The sequence below is a fragment of the Lutra lutra genome, chromosome 9 (assembly GCF_902655055.1).
Source record: "Lutra lutra chromosome 9, mLutLut1.2, whole genome shotgun sequence".
In the NCBI taxonomy this organism is placed as follows: domain Eukaryota; kingdom Metazoa; phylum Chordata; class Mammalia; order Carnivora; family Mustelidae; genus Lutra; species Lutra lutra.
Window position 1 is genome coordinate 115,983,284 of NC_062286.1, and position 22,556 is coordinate 116,005,839.

General features: G+C 46.8%; 1 protein-coding gene across 2 annotated transcripts; it reads left to right on the plus strand.

Annotated features, from left to right (window-relative positions):
• The first annotated feature begins 530 nt into the window (after positions 1–530).
• On the plus strand, positions 531–22,463 carry NSFL1C (NSFL1 cofactor). Of its 2 annotated transcripts, XM_047743632.1 has the most exons (10): positions 531–688; positions 3,052–3,149; positions 8,866–8,940; positions 10,856–10,861; positions 11,461–11,626; positions 12,244–12,336; positions 13,367–13,476; positions 14,290–14,427; positions 20,872–21,036; positions 22,056–22,463. In XM_047743632.1, the coding sequence occupies exons 1-10, from the start codon at positions 584–586 to the stop codon at positions 22,216–22,218; spliced, it is 1,119 nt and encodes a 372-aa protein (XP_047599588.1). In that variant the 5' UTR covers positions 531–583; the 3' UTR covers positions 22,219–22,463. The 2 variants fall into 2 exon arrangements, with proteins under 2 accessions (XP_047599588.1, XP_047599589.1); XM_047743633.1 differs by lacking the exon at positions 10,856–10,861.
• The last annotated feature ends 93 nt before the right edge of the window (positions 22,464–22,556 follow it).

Below are 22,556 nucleotides of genomic sequence, written 5' to 3' on the forward strand. Positions count from 1 at the left end.
GATGAGATGGAGGGGCGGGCATATTTCACACCGGTCTTGCCGGCCAGGAGATTCTGTCTGCTACGGGGGTTAGTGTTGAGAGCAGAGGAGGGACCTGTTGTTCCAGGTCTATTTTCTACCCTAGAATGTGAGCAAGAGGGCAGGGAATTCGTTTTGCTCTTTGCCTGTCCCCATCCCTGGAAGAGCACCAGGTTCTTTGATCGCATTCAGTAAATCTGTGAACAAGGAAGTGAATGGACGAATAAATAAATGAATGAAATGAAGGACTGAGTCAATGAATAATTACGTATCTGACTCCTCCAGAGATCCTTCAGTCCACAGGTGCCAGGAAGACCGGCTCCGCCTCTCCACCGCCCGGCTTCCACCCCCGCCCTTAGGCTGCAGATCCGCGCCGCGGCCGCCAGAGGGCGCGGAGCAGGGGGCGTTTCCCGCACGGAGGGCTTTGCGTGAGGCACCGCATGGGGCGGGGCCTTCGGGCGGGCGCCTCTCGGCTGGGTCTGGTCGACCGGCGGGCGGAACGCGGCTGCGGGGCTGAGGCTGTGCGGCGGTGGCCGGAGCGGTTCGGCCGGCGCACAGAGCGAAGATGGCGGCGGAGCGACAGGACGCGCTGAGGGAGTTCGTGGCGGTGACTGGGGCCGAAGAGGACCGGGCCCGCTTCTTCCTCGAGTCGGCCGGCTGGGACCTGCAGGTAGCGGCGCGGGGCCGGCTACGTCGGGCCGGCCGGGGGCTGCGGGAGGCGGGCGTCCGGCGCATCAAGCCCGCGGTGGCCGAAGCGCACAGTCATCCCGCCGGGCTGCGGCCCGACCCAGGCCTCAGGGTTCTGAGGCCGCTTGCCACGCGTCGCCCCCTCGGCTGGGTGTGGGAAAACGCGGGCCAGCCCCGGGCGGGCCCTCCTCTGCTGGGTTTCGGGTCCCCCCTCCGCCTCGTCCGCTCGCGGGGCCAGCGAGACTTTGGGCACTGCCGCGACCCGCGTGGAGAGGGAGCCGGGGGGCGTGGCGGCCGCGCCGAGGCTTGGCTAGGACCGGGCCGGCGGGAATGACCAGGTCCGAGGTGGAGCTGCGCGGGGGAGTAGGTGATCCGTTTATTTCCCTTCACGCCGCCCCTGCTGCGGGTTGAGGGAGCACCCCGGCCCAGACATTGGCCCACGCCCCCTTCTACCCTGTTCCTGGGGGAGACTCCCTCCAGGGTGATGGCGCAACCTTGGAGCCTATTCGTTTTTCCTGGTTAAGTCTTCTGTAAAATGGGAGGCTCGTGGAGTTTATCGTCCAGTGTACTGGCACGTATTACGTATTCATTAAGTACTTGTTAATTAAGGCATTAACAGGAGCTACACGTGGGAGGGATTTTTGTAAATTGTTGAATCTCCCGTGCCCAGAACAGCTCCCGGCTCATAATGGGCACCCAGTAATTAATTGGAGAAAGAAATTGTGTAAATGGTCTTGGTCTGCCTGCGTCTTAGGTGGATGACAGTGATTAGTATTTCTTGATTCCCTACCATGAGCCAGGTGCTATTCTAACTCCTTTACGTATCTTTAAAGTTATTTAATCTTTGCAATTTGCCGCTGAGGTTTAGGGAGGTTAAGAAACTTGCTCAAGGCATCACTAGCTATAGACTGGAAAAGATAGCCTTAGAAGTCAGTTCTGATTCCAGAGCACTGAAGCACCAAGTGCCAGGCACTTTCCAGGTGATGATTTGTTTAATCCTAACAAGAGTGAGGTAAAGAAAACTAGCTCCGCTGTATAGGTGAGCAGTTAGACGGTGAGAAGGCAAGTGATATGTCCCAGATCCCACAGCCAGTAGATAGTGAGGTTGGGATTTAAAGTGGGTCTGCTGACTCCACCATTTAAATTGCTTCCGCAGAGCAAGAGTTAGGCATAGAGTCACGCCTGTACACACAGCATGCAGCCCTGTGCAGGGCAGAAATACAAAATGCAGCCACGGCCTGGAAAACCTAGGAGCTCACAGTGTTACCCAGTTGCCAGGTCATCAGTCCCAGTCTCCTCACACTACAGGTAGGGAAACTGAGGCTCGTGCATGTGACATGACGTGCCTGCCAGGGCCAGGACTGGAATGTAGGCCCCCCCTCAATTTCAGTGCATGTCCTATGACAGCACACTGCCTCCAGAGGACTAGTTATATCCCATGAAGGTATACTCCTGACTGGCTGATTACGTCCCACAGGGGCTCATTGCCTACTCTAAGGCTGGTGGTCTTGAGGACAGGAACCATATCTTTTTCATCTCCGTAGACCTCAGTGCTCTTTCTTACTTGTTTAAAGTGATTCGTAAATACCTAACTGTTAAGTCAGTGAGAGAACAACCAAACACAAATGGCCAAAAGACTCCCATATACCTGCTGTATGTAGAGAGCTAAGGCATGACTGTGCAGGAATGTTATTGGGTCCTCTCATTCATTGCACAGAGTTGGTGGGACAGGTGTCTGCGTTGCATAGATGAGGAAACTGGGCCTTAGAGATAAAGTAAACAAAGCATTTTGTACCAGTCTCCCTGTTCCAGACTCCTGGCTGTCTCATAAAAGCTGAGAGTAAGGGCCTGAGCAGACTGCCTGGGATGGAACGTGGCTCTAGTCCTTACCAACTGCTTAACTTCGGGAATTTTCTTAATTTCTCAGTGTTTCTGTATCAGCTATAGAATGAGACAATAACACCAATTACATATGGTTCTTCGAGGATTAAATGAGTTAACACATGTAGAGTTATGTTCAGAACAACGTGGCACATAAACAAACGCTCAATAAATGTACACTGCTTTTACTGGACCACATTTCCTAGTAAAATGAGAATGAGGAGTTTCTCCATACTAGCCTGCCTTCTTGCCTTCTATTATTTCCCTTAGTGGATGGAATTTGTTTCAGGTGATAAGAAGAGAGATGCTTGCTATCTTTTTATCTCATTTTCTGTGGTCCCCAGATAGAGACCACCTTCTAAGTGTGAGCCGTATCTTCGTGACTTTGCTTTTTTGCACTCAAAGGAAATATGTGTTAAATGAAGGCCTGTTTAAGAATCCCAAGTTACTACGTCTCTGTTGCAGATCGCCCTAGCGAGCTTTTATGAGGATGGAGGGGACGAAGACATTGTGACCATTTCGCAGGCAACTCCCAGTTCAGTGTCCAGAGGCACAGCCCCCAGGTAAGGGCCAACTTCAATTATTGCTACTTAGGTGTGCTACCAACAGTGAGGAAGACCAGTTTCCTGACTTAACGGAGGATTAATCGTGAGGATACAGACCAGTGGGTTGGAGTAAGAAAGTTAGATTAACTGGTGGATACTAGTTCCTCACATGACATGTTCCTCTCCTGTAGAGAGGCACAGCACACTGCGGTAGACACTCTTACCTGACTGTGGTTTACGGCCCAGTCCTAGGGGGAACCACAGAACCTGCTTTTAAGATGTTTAAGGGTCTTTTATTTATGAATGTGAGGAGTGATCTCTCCGTCTCTCGAAGTTTTTAAGTAGAAACCAAAGGACTTCCTTTCTGGGGGCTATAGGTGTAAAAGATTGGACTAGATGACTTTAGAAAGGCTCTTTTGATATTTTAGGATGCCTGTATAGTCTTATACTCTGTATAGTCTTAGAGAAAATAAACCTGTGTAACCCACTCTTCCCCAGATTGATTAAATGAAACAGAGTTAACCTTTATGATCCAATTTACATCCCCTGTCACAGCCACCTAAGGTTCCCATGGCAGGTCACTGCTGTGATCTGCGGAGTGAGACACTACTGGTCCTCCAGGAGACAGGCAGGGCCTCTTCCTACAAAGGTGTCTGAACTACAACTCTGCTCTGCTCTAGCCTGATTTGTTTTCTACCCTCTGGTTTATGTTTTCATCAGAAAAAATTGTTTGGTTTTTAAATCAACTTCAGAATACAGATAGAGTGTTTCTTTGCCAGTGGAGTGTAAATTATGTTTCTCCCTAAGGGCATCCAAGCTTTAAATTACATTTCTGCCCTTTGAAGAAGGAGCACTAACCCCAGATTTTGTTCCTTCCTAACTTCTTTCCCTGTCTCCCGTGTCCAGAGAAAAGAGGTAGTTGGCAGTTGATCTTTTAATTATTAATTAGGGACTGACCTACGAGGTATGGGTGATGGCTCATCTGGTTGTTACTACCGGAACATGGTTGTTAGGGAGATGTTCCATCTGATTTCCTGGGTGAGTCTTTAATAGGTACCCCCGGTTACTGTGGGGATATTGGCGTGTCAGACATGAGGGGGCGGGGGGAGTTGAAATGTAGCCTGATATCAGTCACAAGTTTGCGCTTCTCTCTGCTAGTAGCCTTAAAGCCCTATCAAGGCAGTGGTTTATTGGAGCATAGGCTTACGAGCCCAACTGCCTACATTCAAATCCCAGCTCTGCTACTTGGGAGCTCTGTGTCCTTGGATGTTTACTGAACATCTCAGTGCCTCGGTTTTCCTCACCTGGTAAATGGGCAGTGCCTATAACATGAAAGATTAAAAGACTATAACTTACAAAGCGTGTAGAACTCAGCACATGTTAGCCATTCTCCTTTTATTGTTATCAGCATTGGTTTTCATCATCCCCATTCTTTTTCTGTGTGTCCTCTGTCTCTTTCCACAACGAATACATAGTAAAAAATAGACCTATAAGTAAAAGAATCGAGGAAATAGAGTTTAGTGTTAAGGCCAACAGGGACTGAACACATGTGCAGGCCTAAAGGCCTTGCTTTGTTGCTTCGGGTAAGCCTCAGACCTGGTACTCAGCTTGGGTGAAGCCAAGAAAAATGGAGAGGGAGGACACAGTCTGTTACATCATTGTCCTTGCCTGGAAGGAAAAGACGGAGTGCATTCTCAGGAGAGGCCACACTTGTACTAGCCCCTCAGAGGAGTTGCGTGTGCAACCTGTCTCTGCTGCCACCCTGAGGGACTGGACTGCCACATGCAGGACACCTGGCCTGCTGCCACGTGCCCCACGCTGCCCCTGCTGTCCTCTCCTTACCTGCTGTTTCATGTCCTTACTGTTGCTGCAGAGCAGTGTTGTAACAGCACTCTGTTAGTGAGGTCCTCCATTGATTCTAGAATCTGGAATGGGAGAAGGTTTATAAATGACCTGAAGTTGCGGGCAGAATTTTGTGTGTATGTTTTCTTTTTTGGCAAGAAAATACATAGCTTTTATCAGATTTTCCAAGGTCTTTGGAACATAAAGTTAACCATTGCTAAAAGATAGTCTAAACTCCTCAGTCATTACAGCTGTCATTTTTTGAACACTTGCCAGGTGCCAGACCCTGGGTTAAACCTTTACATGTACATGTCTTTAGTCCTCACTACAACCCTATGTATGGGTACTGTTACTCTACCCTTTTTACAGATGAAGCTACTGAAGCTGGGTGTCTTCCCATGGTACACAGCTGGTAAAACAGGGATTTAAATGCGGATCTGTTTCTGTTTCCAGCATTCAGCTCTCAGCCAGAATGATGTACTGCCTCCCTTCGTGGACATACAGGGTCCTCCAGAGCTGGTCCTAAACCAGCCATCCTAATCTTACCCCTTTTCCTTGTCTCTCAGATCTTTAGTCCCACCAAACGGATTTCATTGATATCTCAATTTTGCCTCATTTTTGGTTTTCCTGCTTTTGTTTGAGCCTCTCACCTAACCGGCCATGCCTGCTCTCTTTTCTGTCCAGTTCCCATGGGTCCTTCCAGGTTTAGCTCAGTCCCTACCTTCTCTTTTGAGTGTGTTGTCCCCACCCCATAGGCAGCATGCCATGGTCTTGTTACTCAGAAATCTAGTCACCTATAATTCGTTTGCTTCTTGACCTGTGTCCACATACTACTTGGTGACATCTCTTGTGAGTCATCTTGAACTCTTCTGATACTTAACTTCACGTTTTCTCCCTCAGTAAATTGTAAATTCCTGGAAGTGGGAGGGCTAAGATTTCAGGAGCACCCATCATCTGCCTGGTTCTGCCAGATACTCTTACCTAGGTTGTTATGCCTCAACAACTTGGGAAGTAGGTAGGGTGCTGGGTCTTAGAAAGATTGAAGGACTCACAGCTGCTGTTACGGCAGATTCAAGCCCAAGTCTATGTATAGAAAGAGCTGCTTCTGCCACGTGCTACCCGCCCTGTCCAGCACCTCCCACTCTGTACCTAGCACAGGGTAGAGCAGAAGGTAGCAGTGAGTTTCTTCCTTTTCTTCTTTCATCCAGCTTAACTATACTTTCTTAGGATGTCAGGGACTGCCGTTTTCTGATTCTCTAAAACTGTACTATCCAGTTTAGGAGCCTATAGCCTCATGTGGCTGTTTAAATTAGTTTAAGTTAAATTAAATTTAAAATTAGTTAAATAGTAAAAATTTTTTAAAAATAAATTAAAATTAATTAAAAATTAAATAAATTTAAAAAAAATTTTTTTTTAATAAGGGGAATGGGGAAGTTGGGGGAGAGTAAATTTTTTTTTTAATTTTATTTATTCATTTGACAGAGATCACAAGCAGGCATAGAGGCAGGCAGAGAGAGAGGAAGGGAAGCAGGCTCCCCGCTGAGCAGAGAGCCCAATGCAGGGCTCGATCCCAGGACCCTGAGATCACGACCCGAGCCGAAGGCAGAGGCTTTAACCCACTGAGCCACCCAGGCGCCCCATTCATCCTAAGCACATTTCAGAAACTCAGTAGTCACCTGTGACTATGACTTCCATACTGGACAGCACAGGAACATTTCCATCACTATGAAAAATGGATCTGACAAAGGACTTTTGTGCACTTCAGGGTGCCGGGGTACCTGGGAGATAGAGTTTCGATGCTGAAAAAATGGAAATTTCTGAGACATTTTGCCACTTTGTGGAGGACAAAGGACAAATTGTTCTAAAATTGGTGATGTCCCCTGGTCATCCGTGCCATAAGGTAATCTCAGAGCACTACCCCAGAGCAGCTCTCAGATCTGACCATGTGTCAGAATTACTTGGAGAGCTTCTCAAGTGCAGGGCACTGGGCATTCCTCCCAGAGTGTCTGACTCAGGGACTCTAAGGCAGGCCTGGGGACTGGCATTTCTCAGTCTCGCAGATACTGCTGATGCTCTCGGTCTGAGGACTAGCACTTTGAGAAGCACTTGTAATGTGCTGCACCAGGCATCAGTGCTCCGACAGCTCACGGAAGCCCGAGGGCTTGGTGCTGTGATTGGTCCCAGTGGCACCTGAGAATACAAAGACTTTGAGAACTTCATTAGCATGCCCCAGATCCCTGGGTGGGCTCACTCTGGATTAGAACCAGATATATGGACACCAGAGTCTGTGTCAGATAGTGTCAGAGTCTGGATGGGAGAACTTCTGGAGAAAGACTCAAATCTGCAGCCCGAACAAGTGGTTTGCTCAAGCACATGTACACGTGGTATTTAAAGGTGTTTAACAACAGAGAGAGGGCTTTTTTCCCATGGATGCAAGGCTGAACATCTGTGGAAAACTCCCCCTGGGAAGATGAATGAGTGAAATTAGCCTTTCAGGGCCAGAGTACACATCTGTCGCTTGGATCCTTTTGAACTGTGTCATATAGAGATCCAGGAATGCCCAGGTCATTGCTCTCTGCTAACTCAAGCAGGCAGTGCATTTGCTACATTAATTGGTCTTTGTTCTCTCCTTTCTAGTTGATGGCACTTCAAAGCCTGTTCCATCCTCTGATTGTCTCCTTGATATAAATCTTTAAGATTGAACTGCAGCTTTCTCTGTAGAAAACAATTCCTTGAGCCTTCTCAGTCTAGCCCCTGTAAACCTATATTATCCTCTTCTCCCCACCCCCATATTGTAGAGAACTTACTTGTTCCCCTAAGAAATACATTTTATAAAATGTGTCTCATGATTTCTGAATTCCTTGAAGACAATCTAAACTAGAAAAAAAGTGACAGTTTAAAACAGTGTCAGAGGAGGAAGGTGACTCTTCATGTCAGAGGTGACTCTTCTGTGCCCTCTCCAGCTCCACACACAGCTCTGCTTTCTTCCTAAACGCCAGTAAAGACTTGTTCTTGACTGACCTGCAGCAGAAGCACAGATATCCTCAGCCACATACTCATTTCATTTTCACTTGTTGATAGCTTGCCCTTCCTGGAAAGTGTTACTTTGTGTTTGTGTGTACACCCCTTTCCTGCTGTGCCTTGCTGCTCCCTTACCCACCAGCCTCCCACCCTTTCTCTACCTGACTGGCAGTCCACTCATTCTTTGGCACACAGTTCAAATGTTGCATTTTCCTGGGAAAACTTTCTCGATGTTCCCCTATCCCCACCCCGTGAAGGACAAGACATTCTGTACCAACATGTGCCATGTGCTTCCCTCTGCTACAACCCATACTACACAGTATTTAACAGGGGCCATGAGCCTATGGCAACTGAAGAATAAGAGCTGTGTCTGGGCATCTTTATAGACCTGGTGTCCAGTTCAGTTTTTAAAAATTAAATGAAGAGGAGTGCCTGACTGACTCGGTCAGTGGAGCATGTGACTCTTGATCTCAGGATTGTAGGTTCGAGCCCGATGTTGGGTATGGAGATTATTTAAAAATAATAAAAATCTGTTAAAAAGTAATAAGAATTAAGTGATGAAAATAGCTATCCGGTCATAAGTTTTTAAAGTAGTACACACCCTATACTGTTCCTCTTTCCTCCCTATAGGAGAGCTTAAATGGACTCCATTTTATTTCACAATAGCCCTTCCTAATTTATTTGCAGTCCTGTGTTACCTTGAAGAAAAATTCCACATATATTTTGATAGAAAGGTTAGCCCTCTTTCATGTAGATCCTCTTCTACCCCACCAAAAAAATTAAACCCCTGTGTCTTCAACTCCTTAGCAGCTGATAATGGGGCTACTTTTAACTCTTCCCGGTATCTTTTTGCTCCTTTCTGTGTCTCCAGTGATAATAGGGTGACATCCTTCAGAGACCTCATTCATGACCAAGACGAGGAGGAGGAGGAGGAAGAGGGCCAGAGGTGAGTCTTTGCTGAGGGGTGCAGAGTCCATCGGAATGTCCTTGATAATGTGTAAGCCATCTAGAAGGACCTAGAAGGATAATGTGCTCAGTTATCATTAGCCATTACTACTGTGGCCTAGTCTGGGTGGGTTATATTCCAGAAACAGTCTCCCAGTCCCTCTAGCTTAGAAGTCATCCCTTTCCCCTGTTACTATTTTTTTCTTTTGGGGTATTCTGGGTTTTTCTTTTTTTTAATTATTAAAATAAGATGTATTTGTTGAGGAGTGTTGGGGAAGGGAAACAAATCAGTAAGAAGGAAAAAAGTTATTCATAATACCTGGTCTTCCAGTGGTCACCAGGTATCAGTTATTTTGGGTGTATATCTTTCCAGGGTGGTTTTTTTTTTTGTTTTTTTGTTTTGTTTTGTTTTGTTTTCGGTTTTTCTTTTTAATTGAAAAGGCAATATATCACATTATAAACAGAATTAAAGGCTTATATCAGTGTGTATTCTCCCAGTGCAACACATACATACTATTTGTCTGTCTGTTTTTAACCATTAGGAATGCTATAATAAAAATAGTGTCCATTGTGGAAGATGGAATAGTATACTGAGAAAATGTAACAGTTACACACCCTTTAGTAACTAGAGTTAATGTTTTGGCATATTTCTATTCAGTCTTTGCTCTGTATATAAATGTACTTTGTTTGGTATTATATTTTACATGGTGATAGTCAAATAATTTTGTTTCTTGTTTTTGTTGGATTAATGCTATTTATTCAGTATTTCTCTGTACCATTGGGATTCATTAGTGTTTTCACAGTAATAATTCATCATACGGGTTGTCCAACATTTAAGTTTTTGATGGTTTTTTACCACTGTAAATATCATTGTTGTGAACATCTCTGTGTATTAATCTTAGGTTACATTTCAGATTATTTTCTTGGGGTAGTTTCTAGAAATGAAAGCTCAGGTTGAGGGAATGAATATTTTTAATCACTTGATCACAGGCTCTTAGTTCACAAGCCAAGGCTTTGAGATTCCATTATAAAGACTTTTCAGTCCGCTGAGCAGAACGTCATCTGCAGCCTCATTTCACAGCTTTGAGTTCCCCACGGACCCTGCCTCAGTCTGTCAGACGTTCTTAACGATCATTATAGTAACCCTTACGGAAATTTAATAATCTCATGATGGTCACTCTTTGGGAAGCGGGCTGAGAAATTACATGTGTTCTGTTCTCTGTTTTCATCCATATAGTGACCTTTACACTGCCTCACAGCCTTCTTTTTAGATACATTCAAGGTTCAGAGTTTTACATTCCTTGAGTGAAAGGCAATGCCATCAAGTATGTGAATGCCCAACTTCTAAATGGCCGCTGCCTCCTTTTCCTGTCCTGTCACATCCTCCAGGTGATGACCTTCCTTTATTTCACATCCTGATTACATCCTCAGCCCCTCAGCATTTCAGACCTGATGACATTGGTGCTGTCGTCCTTGTCAAGGCCTGTGGCTTGCCTTGCATTCAGTGGGGAATGTCAGGAAATAGAAAGCTGGGACTAATTTTATAGGTTCTCAGCTCTCCCCACGGGGAGACACACTGTTGACCTAGCAGTGAATAGAAGCGACAAGCAGGTAGCTAGCCGGGCTACATGAGTACTGGTTTTTAGAACCAGATTAAAAACTGCTAGCTTCATATCAAGCCACGTTTGGCCCATTGCAGAGCCTGGTGTGGGTATCTTGGGGCTTTTATTTGGCTTTCCCTGACCTTCTTCAGTACCCTCTTCTCAATGCCCCAGAGGGTATCACCAGAATAGCAAGGTGAGGTGAAGCTTGGGTGAGCTCTGGTGCTGTATCACACCACCTCACATGTGTGCATTACTCTGTGCTTGTTCTTTTGCATACATCTGCTGATTTGAACCTCATGGCCCTGACTTAAGGAGCAGGTAGGTAGGGCATGTGGTCCTTCCCTCCCATTTCAGAGATAAGGAAAATAAGATACAGGGCAATACATTGGTTTGCCCAGGGTCACTCAGCGGCAGAGCCAACACTGGAGCCTAGCTGCTCGTGCTAACCACACCGCTGCCTCTGTTAACCTAGAGCTGCTAGTGGTAGCTGCTTCTGCCTATGACCATAGCTGCTGTCTCCTAGAGAGGTGCTAGCCACCGGATGGATAATTCCCATTTGGGACTATTTTTGGACCTGGCATGTTGTCATGCATGCCTGGAATGCCCTTCCCTGGTTTCTTCACCTGATAAAATGTATCCTCATCCTCAGGACTCAGCCCAGAAGATATTCTAGGAAGCCGTGATTATCCTCCCCAGCTCAGTGCTCCAGAGTACCCCTTACTGACCTGCATTGCTGATCACACTGCATTATGCCTGCCTGCCTACTTAACCTGTTTCCCCAACTAGACAGTAAATTCCTTAAAGATGGACATTGCACCCTTTAATTCAGTGTGCCTAGCACCTAGCCCAGAGCCTGACACCTACTCTATTCATGTTTTCCAAGTATGCTTAGTGTTAGACATGTATTTTCTATGCAGGTTTTATGCTGGGGGCTCAGAGAGAAGTGGACAACAGATTGTCGGCCCTCCCAGGAAGAAAAGTCCCAACGAGCTGGTGGATGATCTCTTTAAAGGTGCCAAGGAACATGGAGCTGTAGCTGTGGAGCGAGTGACCAAGAGCCCTGGAGAAACCAGTAAACCAAAAGTGAGCATAAGGGTTGTTGTCTGTGGCCATAGACCTCTGGTTTTGGGGGCTGGGGGGAGCCCTTTCTCACTCCAGTAGTGACTGAATTTGTTTTGTTTTGTCTTTCACTGCTCACTTGCTCTTACATGTGCAAGAGCAGTGTAGTTTCTCTCACCTTTTAACATGAAATCAAGATTTGAGGCAGTTTTCAAATCTCGGCCTGTGGGCTAGAACAGGTCCTATATACTGTTTTATTTGGCCAACTTGATTTACTCAGTGTTTTACCGTTTTTGTTTTAATTAAATTAGTAGCACCTACGTTACATAAATTCTAGATTTCTGTCATCTTTGGAAAAGTCAGAAAGTCTTCAGTATTATCTTACACCCAGATTCCTGCATGACCATAATTAACTAGAGCTTAGTAGCAGCTCTTCCCTTTAGCCAAGCAGTGCCTCTGCGCCCCCCCACCACCATCCTGGTCACTTCATTCATCTACCATACTGCCTGGCCCTGTGGCCCTGAGTTCAGTACCAGAGCAAGTGCACCTAGTAGGTAAGAAGCTTGAGGTATGTCATTGTATCTGAGTGACCCATCACCATTGCCCCTCTCCTCAAATGTTTATGAACTTGTGTTCTGTAGCCATTTGCAGGGGGTGGCTATCGCCTGGGGGCAGCACCGGAGGAAGAGTCTGCCTACGTGGCAGGAGAAAGGAGGCGGCATTCCGGCCAGGATGTGAGTGCATTTACATTCTTTGGGAAGCTCATAGACTGTTCTGCCGTTTTTCAGAGGCAGTTGGTCACATGTTATTTGTACCAACAGCCTCTGAAAGGGAAGAGGCAGTGCCGTTACTGTGGCCTTGAATGAAGAGGATTATCTGACGGGCAGGGGCACTCGTGAGAAGGGGTGAGCAGAGGAGATGGATAAATGAAGGAGTTTCCTGAGCATTCTGTGAACCTTGGGCAGAGGGATGATTCTAGGGTTTTCTGGTGGTATGGACATGGCTAAAGAACTTCGGCTTCAGTCCACCCAAGGAGGCTTAGAACACAACTTTGAAAATATTTTCCTTACTACTGTTCAGTCCTTTTCTGTGTTTAGGGTCCCCTCTCCAATAAGCGTCTCCTACTATATCAGTAATCTTGAGGTTTGTGAATTTAATATTGTGCCGTAAACAGATGTTTGGCCTTGTGACCATTAGTTTCTATAATGTATTTGTTTTTAATCATTTTTGGGTTTTATTCCAAAATAAAGTTAAGCAAGAGGAAAATAAAAACCGTATGCACCTGAGGCAGCAGCTGCTAATATGTTGGTTTGTAGCCTTGACCCTTTACTGTGAATATGTATGGGGAATTAACAGAGATAGCATTTGTAATAACTGCAAAATAGTCCCATGAGTAAATTTGCCATGGCAGTTGAGTTGAGCACGAGCTACAGGCCAAGCACACTGGCAACCCTACGGATAAGCCACAGCTTCGACTTAGTCACTTGCTCAGAAGCACTTAGCTAGTGAGTGCAAAATCGAGATGCAGACCCAGATCTGCTTAAATCAAAGTCCATGCTCTTAATCTGTTGCCATATCACTTTCTTTTAGGTTAATACTTGGTGGTTGATTGGATTTTCTAATGCATGCATGTGTGTGGCGTGTCTGTCTATGTTTTGATAATGACACAGGAAAATAGTAAGATCCTGCTAATTTGCAGGGTCACATTAGTATGCTTGTCAGTTTCCTGACGGTGTATGGACTGCTTACCTTCTTTTGTCACAGGTTCATGTAGTATTGAAGCTCTGGAAGAGTGGGTTCAGCCTGGACAATGGTGAACTCAGAAGCTACCAAGACCCATCCAATGCCCAGTTTTTGGAGTCTATCCGCAGAGGGTGAGACGAGAAGCCCTCCTCTGGGTTCCATGTCAGTGAGTGGAATGGAAGATGGAAAAGAAGGGGCTGATAGAAATGTTTATTATTTCAGAAGTAAAAAGATTTATTTATTTATTTATTTATTTTAGAGTAGGGCAGTGCATTGGGGAGGGACAGTGAGACAGAGAGAATCTCAGGCAGACTGCGCTGAGCACGAAGCCTGATGTGGGGTTTGATCCCATGACCCTGAGATCACGACCCAAGCTGCAGCCAAGAGTTGATGCTTAACTGGCTGGGCCACCCCGGCAGCCCTCCCCGCCCCCCCATATTTAAAAAATTTTATTTATTTTGAGAGAATGCATGTGTGCGCATATGTGAGCATGGGGAGGGGCAGAGGGAGAGAGAACCTCAAGCAGGTTCATACTCAGTGCAGAGCCCAATGAAGGGTTCGTTCTCAGGACCCTGAGATCATGAGTCCAAAATCAAGAGTTGGACTCTCAACTCCCTGAGCTACCCAGGTGCCCCAAGCAGTGAAAAAAATTTTAAGCAGATTTAACATGGTTAAAATACAGATTTACAGATCTAAAACCTTGAGTGTCTGTTTTTCCCTTCTGGGCCTGGGACACAACCAAGTGACCAAATAAGATAGAGGTCTCAGTTGTGACTTTGAGCAAGCGAGAGACACGTGGGAGGCAGACAATAGCCACTGAAGTAGCTGCTCCCTGTGGGGACCCAGCGACTTTCACATTTGGAACTAGGATGTTTCTCCTCCCTTTGCACCCATCATTCCCATGCTGCTCCCTGTGGACCCCAGCATTGCCTTTTCTCCTGCAGGGAGGTGCCAGCAGAGCTGCGGAGGTTAGCTCACGGTGGGCAGGTGAATTTGGACATGGAAGACCATCGGGATGAGGATTTTGTGAAGCCCAAGGGAGCCTTCAAAGCCTTCACTGGAGAGGGTCAGAAACTGGGCAGGTAAGAGCAGCACAGGCAGAAGCGGGATGTGCCGGTCGCTCTCCCCGCCCCTGCAGACCCTGCATCTCAATCACTTGACATGTAGCTCTTCACCGTTAAGACCATTGCACATTTCATTTGTATGGGAGGAAGAGTGTGGAGACCATGGGCTTTGGTATTAAAAGACCTGAGTTTAAAAATCTCTTCTTCACTTTCTAGCCATATGACCTCCGACTGTATAATCTCAGTTTGCCCAAGTATGAAATGGGACTGATGAGAGTCCTTACCTCCTTAGCGACTGAGGAACCCAGAGCGCTGCCCCACAGTGAGCAGCCAGTAAGCAGGAAGGGCAGTATGTTGCTGCTTTGGTTCAGTAATCTATCCTGTTCGCAGCAGTAGTAACCTCCTTCATGGCTTTTGGCTGAAACAGACACACATTTTCTTGGGTCACCGGGAAATGGGGTTTTGGAGGGATGAGAAATCCTGGACTTTCCCACCCAGCCAAGATTACAGCAGCTTTGTTCAGGATCCAAGGAAGCTCAGGGACATTATTGCCCTGTGCAGGTGGCTGCTCTACCATTGTGGTGGCCCTTATCTCTCCTTTGGCCCTGCCTGATACTCACTGTCACTTCCTGTGACTTTTTCAGCCTTGTGTCCTCTGCCACTGCCTCCATCTTGCATTCAGACCCGATAGGATCTGATTGGTCGAAATCACTGTTGCCTTTGATAGGTAGAGTTCTCCCACCAGACCTTGGCCAACCCATACTCGGGCTGCCTTCCCTCAGAGGCCCATTCAGCTCTGTCCATGGAGTCACTTGGTCAGTGTTCTTCAGAGAGAGCTGTGCCCAGAAGAGGCACTTGGAATAGTGAGCCTCCCTGCTGATATTAAAGCATTATTTTACAGAAGGAGTGCTGAGATTCTTGGACTCTAAGGGTTATCCTTGGAGACATGACTGGTATGTGGTGGAACCAGGATTGGAACCCTGGCCTTCTGACTGGCATTTCTTCCCACACCTGTACAGTGAGCACCCTCTCTGATCTAGACCTGACAGCTCTTGAGCTAGGCACTGCCCGTGCTCACCTCATCACCATCTGTAGGGATCAGAGTGTGATCTGCCAGTGGCTGTGCCCTTTGAGCTTCAGCTGGGCCCTCCTGGACTCCTGCCTCCCTGTTGGCCATTATGCCTTATCAGGAGCTAAGGTGATAGCTCAGGACATTAGAGACCAATGGGCTAATCTCCCAAGACCAAAATAGGAAGTCTACCCTGCTCTCATTTCGTCCACCACATTGGGCCTGTGGGTTAGTCCCAAGACCGCTGTCCTCGGAGTGGTCCTGTCTGTGGCTTCCCTGCCAGCCATGGTAACCTTTGTAGAGTGCTAGATAATTCTTCTTTAATTATTAAAATAAAATATATTTATCTTTTAAGAAATAATAGAAAATACAGATCAAGAATAAAAACAATCTAATACCCAGGTATATCCAGTTAGTATCATTCTAGTCCTATATGTGTGGGTGTGTATGTGTGTAAATTGGGAATGCTGTTCTATCACTTGTTGTTTTGCTTAATGAAGCTAATATGGCTACCTACACCAGTAAATGTATTTCTACAATCTTATTTCTAATACTAACATAACTTTTGATATTAAGGATGTGCTATAGTTTAACCAGTCCCCGCTGTGAACCATTTAGGCAGTTGCCAGTATTACGAACCACATTGCAATGGATATCTCTAATTAAATCTTTGTATACCCTCTAATCTTGGGCTGGAAGTAAAATTGCTGGCTCACAAGGTCTTCATATTTTTAAGATGGTGTCAAATTGTCCTCCAGAAAGGATGTATCCATTTTTTCCCACCAGCTATTGTAAGGAAGGACCCAGAAAACCGTACAGTTGGGCTTGTTTTGGCTTCATGATATTGAGGGGAAGTGCTATTACTGGAAAGTCTATATTATTTGTGCAAGACTCCACATCTCAAAAAATTTTTAGAAATTTTTTTTAAGATTTTATTTAACTTGAAGGAGAGAGAGAGAGCATGAGCAGGGTGAGGGTCAAAGGGAGAAGCAGACTCCCTGCTGAGCAGAGAGCCTGATGTGGGGCTCAATCCCAGGACTCTGAGGTAATAACCTGAGCTGAATGCAGATTACTAAGCCACCCAGGTGCCCCCCAAAATTAAAATGTCTCTTTTAGCAAGAGGGGAATAAATAATTTTATTAGTGTGGAGGATGAATCCAACAAGTTGAGACAGATTTTGATAATCAGGTGTTTGACAGAGCTTGATTTTGTCTAAATAAATATTCTTTGCCAGTGCCACTTTCATTTAATTTCATTTTGGCTTTCTATGAAAAATGAGCAAAAGACAGGTTTTATACAGCTAAATGAGGTTTGGTAAGCTAAGTAAGGTTTTAGCTTTTCAGTCTAAACCAGATGGACAGCTTTTTCTAGTTTTTCCCATAAATTTTGCATCATTTTACATTGTCATCTTGTCAACTAAAATGATCAAGAGCCAAAAGTAAGAAAATGTTCTCAGGTTTGCCTAAAAAATCAGTCAGTCTGGGCGCCTGGGTGGCTCAGTGGGTTGAGCCTCTGCCCTCAGCTCAGGTCATGATCTCAGGGTCCTGGGATCGAGTACTGCGTCAGGCTCTCTGCTCGACAGGGAGCCTGCTTCCTCCTCTCTCTCTTTATCTCTCTCTCTCTCTCTGCCTGCCTCTCTGCCTACTCGTGATCTCTCTCTGTCAAATTAAAAAAAAATTCAGTCAGTCCTGGGTTTTTTCTCCAGTTATCTGAATGAATAACTTGTTCTCAGTTCAAAAACTTGAGAAAACTCTTAAAGTTGTATTAAACTTCATTGTTTTAGGTTTTACGTCTGTTTGTTTGGATGAGAACTAATCTGAAGGTCCAGGAAAGACTGCCTCTATTTGATTATGAATAGAAAACACCAAGAACGCGCTGGGAGGGTGTGGGTTTGCCGCTACCGGGATTGGGTTTCGGCTGCTCACCATTCTTTCTGCAGTGGTCATTTTGTAAAGAGACGGCAAAGTTGTCAGCGCTTATAATTGTGACAGCAAAGCACCTTAGTGTCCAGTTAATTCCTGACTACAAAGGAAATGAGCAATTGGGTGATTCAGGCTCTCGATCTGGGTGAGGCACTATTGCCCTGTGAGTTGTATGGTATTTGCAGGGAGATAGTAAAGAAACTTCCGGATGTCTGATCTGACCATTCCCGTCCCTGGGTGAAGTGCCTTCTCTGCCTCAGATGACCCAGCCACTCCTTGCGAGGTATGGCTCAAGTGCCAGCAGTTCTCCAGAAACACCAGACCCAAGGCTTCATTCCCTTGAACCAATGCATGTGGCTCTCGTAAACAACTAGAGCTATTTGCACCTACTACTTTTTGAGTGTCTTGCTACAAATAAGAACCGTAAGATCTGGTGTGGAGGTTCCTCCTACTCCAGTCCTTACCCTCCTTGAGGGCTGTGTAGGTTGGGAGTGCCCCTTAGGTGACCTTCAGTTACAGCCCATGGCCAGGCAGTAGCATCTCCAGATGATTTGGGTCCAGAATGTAGACAAATATAAGTGGGGCAGGACCTTGAGGAATGGTAGTAATCAGCTTTTAGAGTGTTTTTCTGCTGTTAGCAAAGCACTGGAGTAAGCATTTCATATGTGTTACCACCTTTAATACTGTTTCAATCCCTAGGCTACAGATGAAGACTCAGCCTTGCAGAGGTCAGGTCACACCCAAGGTCACACTGCTGGTTAGTGCCGAGATGGGTTCCCTCCAGTCTCTGCTCTTACCTCCCATGCTGTATTGCATCGGAGATGTTCTTACATAGACATAGGTCTTTGTTTGTGTTCCTAGTCTATGCTGGATACAGTGCATTATTTTTAGCAGTTATCTCAACCAGAAATTTCATTTAACTCCCATGTTATTGATGAGCAAACTGTCTTGGGACAGTGTTCCATAAGTCCAGGTCTAGGTCTGCCTGACTCCAAGGCTTGGTGGGAGAGTATGGCAGGTGTTAGAGCACAGGACAAGAGCCAGGTAGCTTGGCTTGTGTCCTAGCTTCACCTCAAAATAACCCTGGGACCTGGTGTACATTGCTTAATCCCATTGTGCCTCAGTTTCCTCACCTAAAAAGTAATGATGAATTCCTACCTCATACACCACTGAGGATTAAAAGAACTGCTGTGCATGACATACTCCGCCTCGGCCCAGCTTGCTGATGGCCCGTCCTGTGCTGTTTCTCCAGCATCACGCTGACTCTCCTTCATGGGAACGGCTGCCATGTAGTGGACTGCCTGCCCTAAGGGGTATGGAGGTGGCATAGGGATAGTGTTCCCCTTTTACAGAAAAGGAAATGGAGAGGCCCAGATGTTCACTAATTGCTGAGGGTCCCCTAGCTCATGAGTGAGAGGTGTATCAGATTCTCTGGGAGCAGGGGACAGGTTTGAGAAAGCAATTTTAATGTAGCTATTTGTTTCTTAAAGTAAACCATAGAATGTGAAGCTTGACCAAGTCCTGGCTGGTAGGAACACACAGAATGTAGGGAGAGAAAGCTTGTTCGTTAACGTAAGTTTTTTAAAAGTTGAAAAACTGCCCTACAGCATGCAGTTCTGTTTTCCCACCCATGAAATGGAGACCATACCGTCTCAGAGGACAGTTGTGATGAGTCATGAGGCTGTGGCTATCAAACCCCCCCACAAAGACAGCACGTGCACAAAGTGAACGCCATTCCCATTTCCCTGCATTCCCCACCCTTGCCCGTATGGATACTCTGGGCTCTCTTGGAATAGCTTCTCTCGTTGTAGGCCTGACTGAAGATGTGAAAGTTCCCTTTCTGGCAAGCAGTAGCTTCACTGAGTACCTGTTCTGTCCTTGGAAGTGTTACATGAACAGTTGAGGGACAGGCCACCTACAGTCTAATTAGACAGTTGGCCTAATGCCCACGGAATTCCCAAGCAAAACCAAGTCAGTCTTAGGCATTTACAGGGGTAATGTTGAACTTCGTGAGCATCTCTTGAAGTCTGGGGTGTTGTGGTTTCTCTGTATGCCCTGGCTCACATTTGAGTCCCACATGCAAAGCATGTGGTGGTCAAGTAAGCTTGCCTTAACTGCACAGTCTCTCAAGACGTTTAATATGCAAGTGGCTTCCGATGCTGCCAGTTTGTTTTGTGGCATTTCTATAACCTTCCTGGGTGATGGAGGGACTGGATCTCAGAAAACACACTTGGGAAAGTACTTTCTGTTAGATTTGCTATGGGTACTGTTTTAAGCTTATAAAGATCCAGGGCGAAAGGAGAGGTTTAAAAACTAATGTCATTAGAGCCTTAGGAAAGAAAGCAAGCGGACATCTCATGGACTTTTCTCTGCATGGGTCTGGGCTAGGGTGTCTGCTAAGAGAAAGGCTGGGAAATGATGCACAGGTGTTTACAGAAGAGAAGTGAAACCTCCCAACAGTTGTCAAGAATTGGGAGGTGTTTTCTTTTGTTTTTAAGATTTTGTTTGAGAGTGAACGTGCATACTAGCAGAGAGGAACAGAGGGAAAGGGACAAGCAGACTCCACACTGAGCACGGAGCCCAATTTGGGGCTCAGTCCCACAACCCTGAGATCATGACCTGAGCAGAAATCAGGAATTAGGACACTGAACTGACTGAGCCACTCAGGCACCCCGAGAATTGTATATGTCATTTTGTACCTGTCTGTGCTGTATGTAATTGTCCCCTTTATCCCTAACAAACGGAGTAAGACACATAGCCTTAACCCTTGTTCAAGATCCTCGTTACTACCCTTGTTGAAACTAAGGGAGTTTGAGTAACTTGCCCAGCACCACATAGCTAATAGGTGAATTCAGACCCCAGTCCATCTGATCTAAGATCTGAGCTCTAAACACTGCAGCAGATACCACGTCCTGTTTGTAATGTGTAACTAATCCCTGTGGTATGGGGTACTTGGTTGGCCTGTGGGAAATCTCTGCCCCCTTCTGATAGTTGACACAGGAGAATAAATGTGCACACGAGTAAGGTTGTACTAGGGAATGTAGGCCAGAAAATTCTGTGACAGAGGAGGAGTCTGGACTGGTCCCTACATCCCAGCAGTCACCTGCCAGGCTGTGTCAGGCCCCCTCTACTGCAGACTGCCCTCTCTCGTTGAGGCTTAAACTCAGCCCGGTCTGGTCCTGCTGTGGGCTGTCTTGCGTACTGCTTTAAGGACACCAAGGAAGAAGGGGGTGAGTCACTTGCCCCAGTTACTCAGGAGTGAGGAAGATAGCAGCGACTCAGGGCTTGAGCGCATCCTGCTGGGCCTGTAGGTAGGTTCCATGAGGTCAGACATGTCTCCGTCGCTCCCTGTGGTGGCAGCAGCAAGCCTAGTCCCGGATACAATGAGTGCTCAGGCCAACTCTGAGGCGGGCTTGCTTCCTCCAGGGGACTTGTTTCTATGTGCGGCCTGACATGCTCCTCTTTCCTCAGCACGGCCCCCCAGGTGTTGAATACCGGCTCTCCAGCCCAACAGGCAGAAAACGAAGCCAAAGCCAGCTCTTCCGTCTCAATCGACGAGTCACAGCCCACCACAAACATCCAAATACGTCTCGCCGACGGCGGGAGGCTGGTGCAGAAGTTCAACCACAGCCACAGGTGCCTTGCGCCGTCTGGCCTTGCTTATCCTGGGAGGGCCCCCTGAACACCAGCAGGCACTCCATGCCACCCCGGAGGCGATAGTGGGATGGGAAGGTCTACAGGTCAAAAGCCTTTGGTTCTAGTCCCTGCTCTTGCATTAAGTGTGGCCAGTAACTGCTTTTTCCCTGCTGTGGGTCTCACTCCTCACCTGTAAAATTAGGGGATTGGAATTCTCAGGGTCTTTTTAGCACCCACAGCATTTGTTCACAGAAGATTTCATGGTAAAGCCCAAGTACAGAAGAATAAAAACTACTGTGGTTGATGGGAGGAGGGGAGGGCACAGGGCCATCATCCCCTCCAATTGGCTTTCTCTACCCACCCACCTCCAGGGGATCTCTGAAAACCACTGGGCTGTCAAAGTCTCTGCTAGATACGCCCTTTGAGAATACTAGAATACCTGCTCTACTGTTTCAGATCATCTGGGCTGGATTAAAGCAAACTGTGCCAACCCCATTTTAAAGATGGGGAAACTGAGGCACAGAAAGATTGAAGAGATTAGCAGAGAAGGACTGTTACTAGTATTATAGGTATTTGGCAACTCCTTTTTCTGGAATAGTCCTATCTGAATTTCATTAGCCATAGACCGACTAAACCAAAAGCACATGTGGGGCCCAGGGAATGGCTTGACAGTCCGTTCGTGCTGACAGGGGTCTCATGTGGGTCAGGAAGCGGAGCCTCTAGGAGGAGGGACCCGAATGTGGGCTGGAAGCCGGGCATGTTGAAAATCTAGGAGGAGGAAGATAGAGAATGAAGGGAAGGAGGGTGGTATCAAAGTAGGCAGGGATCACAGTAAGTTGGTCGGTGTTTATCCCAAGAAACGGGGAGCAGCCGTGAAGGTGTTAAGCAAGGGAGTGACATGATCTGATATGCTTCCAAGTGAGTGTTTTGGCTGCCCTGTGGAGAAGGATGGCCGGGGGTTGTGGACAGCAGAGAAGGGCCCTGCTCACCCACCTCCCCACTCACCCCCGCTCCACCAGGATCAGCGATATCCGACTCTTCATTGTGGACGCCCGGCCGGCCATGGCTGCCACCAGCTTTGTCCTCATGACTACCTTCCCGAACAAAGAGCTGGCTGATGAGAGCCAGACCCTGAAGGAAGCCAACCTCCTCAACGCCGTCATCGTGCAGCGGTTAACATAGCCGCCCGCCTGGCTGGCAGCCTCATCTCCCTCCTGCGTCCTCCACGGCCAGCTGCCCCGCGGGGACCACCCCTCCAACCCCCCCTCCCGCACACCCAGCAGTCCAGTGCCACGTCTCTTCCGTAGCTCTGGGTTCTTAGATCTCGGTTGGACATTTGTTTTCTCCTTAGTTGCATTTCCTGGGTTTTTGTGAACGATCAATGGACTTTAAAGAAAAAAATAAAAATAACCAAAAAAATTGAAGGACTATCACCAGCATGTTGTACGGAACCTCTCCCACTGAAGCCGCCTTTGATTGCTTTAAAATCACATTAATTTCCAGGGTGTGTGGGGAGGAGC